At 35.7% G+C, this 4,351-nt stretch overlaps 1 protein-coding gene across 1 annotated transcript; it reads left to right on the top strand.

Moving 5' to 3' along the window:
* The first annotated feature begins 1,138 nt into the window (after positions 1-1,138).
* LOC101984710 (ubiquitin-conjugating enzyme E2 2-like) lies at positions 1,139-1,606 on the top strand. The gene has a single exon (XM_005366700.1). The coding sequence runs from the start codon at positions 1,139-1,141 to the stop codon at positions 1,604-1,606; it is 468 nt and encodes a 155-aa protein (XP_005366757.1).
* Positions 1,607-4,351: the final 2,745 nt, after the last annotated feature.

The following is a 4,351-nucleotide window of genomic DNA, read 5'->3' as shown; positions in this document are numbered from 1 at the left end:
TCAGTGCCCCATTTTTTAATTGGGTTAATTAGCATTTTAAAGTCTAGTTTCTTGAGTTCTTTATATATTTTGGAGATCAGACCTTTGTCTGTTGCGGGGTTGTTAGGAGCAATATTAACCAATCAGTCAAATTGTCATACAAATAAAATATTATATTATTACTTTAGGTGTAACTACACGATTGTCATTAAATTCATTGCTTTTAAATACTAGCAATAGCAATGGTTTATTTTTATTATTTATTATTATTATTTTCTCCCTCTTTGCTGTCAGAATTTCATCAAAACTTTAAGCATTTTAACTTCAAATTTGAATTTTTTAAAACTTTTATTAATATGAAAATCTATAAAAAATATATACAATAATTACTTTTAAAAGATTATCTCTATTAATTTTTCTAAAGTTGTTTACACTAGAGTATATCATCCTTAGGAAATATGTAAAATTAAGAACTGTAGTGTGTTTAACTTAAAATATATAAAAATTACAACAAAGTCACCGTAATGAGTAAAGGAGAGTTGACTGATTTAATCTGAACAAGTAGAAGAGGTTCATTTTTATTCTACTTATTAGCTCAAAGAGCAACTGCTGATTCAGGGCCTGCTTCAGTCATTTTTCCCTAGCTCCCATCATGCTCCTCTAGTGCATTGTTCTAAAATTAATACAAATGTTGACCCCGTGCTCCACCCATATTAACCTACATAGACACCATACTGACACCCACGTTGATTCCACGATAAACCCACGTGCCTATGACTTATCATTATATTCTCTGTGACCTCACAGAGTATTCCTCAACACCTATCCAGACGTTGAAGGTCTCGAACGTTGCCAGCATCCCACTGCCCAGAGCTGGGGTTATCGGTCTCTTCTTGGAGTTGTGTCTGCTTGCAATACTTCAGGCTCGCAGCTTCACAGCCTCCCAGCAGCTACAGTGGATGCTTCAGATCCTGATCCAATGCCATAGGAGTTTTCGTAGCCCTTCAGGTACAGTCGAGGAGTGTATGTCTCTAGCCCTTGACACTCTGTCTGCTTCATCCATATCTGAATTCAGCCTACTCATATATCATCTTCTTATCTCTCTCTAATCCCTAGGTTCAATAGAGTCATCTACAAGCTGCCATACCTAGTGAAGAAAATGTTTCATCCTAATTTAGAGGCAATTTCTCTTAAGAGAATACAGAAGGAGTTACTTGCCATGTCTCAAGATCCTCTGTCACAGTGTTCTGCAGGGCCAGTGGCAGAAAACATGTTTCATTGGAAAGCAACCATAATGGGGCCCAAAGACAGCCCCTACGAGGGAGGGGTATTTTTCCTAAACATTCACTTTCCAACCACTTATCCCTTTAAGCCTCCCAAAATTTCATTTATTACTCAAATCTACCATCCAAATATTGACCAAAATGGAAGCATCTTTCTAGATATTTTGGGTTCTGAGTGGTCACCCACAATTACTGTTTCCGAAGTTCTTCTTTCTATCCATTCTCTACTGTGTAATCCAAATCCAGATCTTCCACTGGTTCCTGAAATTGCGAAGGTCTACCACACGGATTTAAAACAGTATGAAAAATTGGCTCGGGAGTGGACAAAAAAATATGCAATGTAATTTCAACACAATTTATGGTGTAATAAAAACTTGGTGATTCACTTTATCAGCTGTGTATTATTGCTTTGAGCAAAGTGATGCCTCTCCAATCTTTTCTAGAGAAATATTGTACACTGTTCAAACTATGGTTAATATGAAGTGCGGTTTGGGGGTGTAAGAGAAGGGAAAATGGATGAGATATAGAGGAGGTGAGGAGGGAAAGTGAGGACAGTGCAAATGGATTGGGTATGGGGAGGTGGGAGGTAAAGAAGGGCAGATACCTGAGAGATAGGGGTGAAGAGAGTAATGAAGAGGGAAGATGGATTGAAGGGGTGAGAGTGAAGAGGATAGATGTGTTGTGTGTGTGGAGTGGGAGACGGGCAGACGATTAGAATGTGTTAGAGGTGTTGTGGGAGTGAGAAAGACAAATGGATTTGGTGTAGGGTACGTAGGAAGTAAGAAAAGGACAGATGGATGGGAGGTTGGGGAATGAGAGTGAGGAGGACAGATGGATGGCATGTGGGTAAGGTGGGGGTGAGAATGAGAGGAAGAGGTTTCTAGAAGATGCATGAAAGCAGAAGATTTGAGGTGCTGAAAAGAGTGTAAAACCAGTTTCATTTTAGATTTGCCTAAAGAATTTTCAATGAATTAGGTATGAATAACTAAGCAAGAAAAGCTGTGGTAGCTTTCTGATCCAATATCAGCCAGTATCACCAATCAGTAATGGGGGGGGGGACTCTTGTTGAGAAAGAATTTCTTATAATTAATGCTAGCTTTACCTCATTAAGTAGTCAATGCTGGCCTGAACTCCAGATACTTCTTCACCAATATCCTCCTATATTGCCATTATAGGTCTGAGATTACAGCTTCCCTCATTTCCTCAATGGGAACTTTCCCATGTGGGGTTTTCACACTGTATTTTGAAATCTACATTTATCTATCCGAAATTGAGTGGATTAAGAATTGTTATAAGTAAAATGTGTGATGCTTGTTACTACACCTGGTTTTTTATCTGGGTGCTAGAGATCCAAACAGAGTTTCTTACGCTTGCAAAGCAAGCAATTTACTAAGTCATCTCTCCAGCACTGGGGAGATTTTTTTCTCTGTTTCAACAATTTTTGCGAATTTCTCTTGCCCCCATTGCTTCCAGTCTTGATGAGACAATGCATTCTGGCAGAAGTATGTACTGTAGAACAACTGCTGATCCCAAAGAGAGACAGACAAGAAAGGCTGGATATATATATATATATATATATATATATATATATAAATATATATATATATATATATATATATATATATATATTCCTGGCTTTCATTGCCTCCCAATTATGACACCAAATGATAAGCTATTCATGTCATTAACTTTTTAAGTCAGATATCATGCTCTAGCCACATCTGTAAAGCCTTCCCATTGAGAAATCATAAGTAAAAACATTTTCTTGGAATTAAGACACTAACTGAGTTTTGTCACATGCCATGTCTGTATAATATGGACCAGAGTAAAACTAAAAAACAAAACAAAACAAAAAACCCTTCATAGGATTTTTGACTATATGTGATTCTTTTGTTTCAGGAAAGAATTTTTGCACAGATTGTAATTAGTTTCTGTTGACTGTGTTAACAAAGGTAACAGCAATGCAATAGAAGCATTTCAGAAAATGAACAATTGTAGCAGATATTTAGATTTTTATATTCCTCATAAATAGAGAAATTTTCATTGTGGTAAAAGTTTTATTTCCATACATTATGAGTTATTTAAACAATTCTTATATTTAAATACCTATCATGTTACTGATTGTAATTTATTCATGGGTATAAAGAAAAGTTGGTGAATATATATGATATTTCACAGTAATAGAGAAGATTAAATACAGTATTTTAGATGTATTTTTAAAACACTGCTAATGTCTAAGTTGCACAACAGTATATTGGGAAATTTAAATGAATAATTTCTCCCAAATTGTTCTGTATTAACCTAATGTTCATAAGCATTTCAAAGTGAGTGTTTGATGTCTAAGAGTACCAAAGAGGAATGAACTCAAACTGCATGAGCTATTTACATAGAAAGGGGAGAGATAATCACATGTGAATCTGGGGAATATGCAAATAGACACTGTCATGAAGAGTTCAGTCAAACATATGACACAATACATAGGTCGGTAATACAGTGTAAGTTTTTCATAACATTATTTGTTATCCTTGTTAGATCAACAAACACAGACACAAATTTGTTCAAACACGAGTCTAACTTGGTGGTAATGGGACATGTCTTGGGAGGTGGAGGAATGTGGTTATCTGTGACACAGAGGCCAGCCTGGTATACAGAGAGAATTCCAGGAGAGTGAGGACAGTTTCACAGAGAAAACCTGTCTCTATAAAACAAACAAATGAGACTACATAATTTTGTTAAAGTACTTTGCAGATGAGAATAAAAATTCAAACTTGAGTAAAATATATGGTGTACTTAATTAACCCAAAGAATTTAGGATTAAAAATAAATCTCTATAGCCTCCTAAAGAAGAGAAAATTATACCACTAGATTGAGCTAAAATATCAGTACAAATTGTTCTGAAAACAATGTGGAAAAAAAAAACAGATAAGCCAAGAGAAACAGTTATCCAACTCAAAAGCCACGCCAATCATTTAAAAGTTTCTAAGGATTTTCTTTTCAGCTCAGTGCCCCATTTTATAATTGGGTTGATTAGCCTTTTACGGTCTAGTTTCTTGAGTTCTTTATATATTTTGGAGATCAGACCTTTGTCT

Source organism: Microtus ochrogaster, unplaced genomic scaffold (genome assembly GCF_000317375.1).
Source record: "Microtus ochrogaster isolate Prairie Vole_2 unplaced genomic scaffold, MicOch1.0 UNK13, whole genome shotgun sequence".
Lineage (NCBI taxonomy): Eukaryota > Metazoa > Chordata > Mammalia > Rodentia > Cricetidae > Microtus > Microtus ochrogaster.
This window is presented reverse-complemented; position numbering and strand designations above follow the sequence as displayed.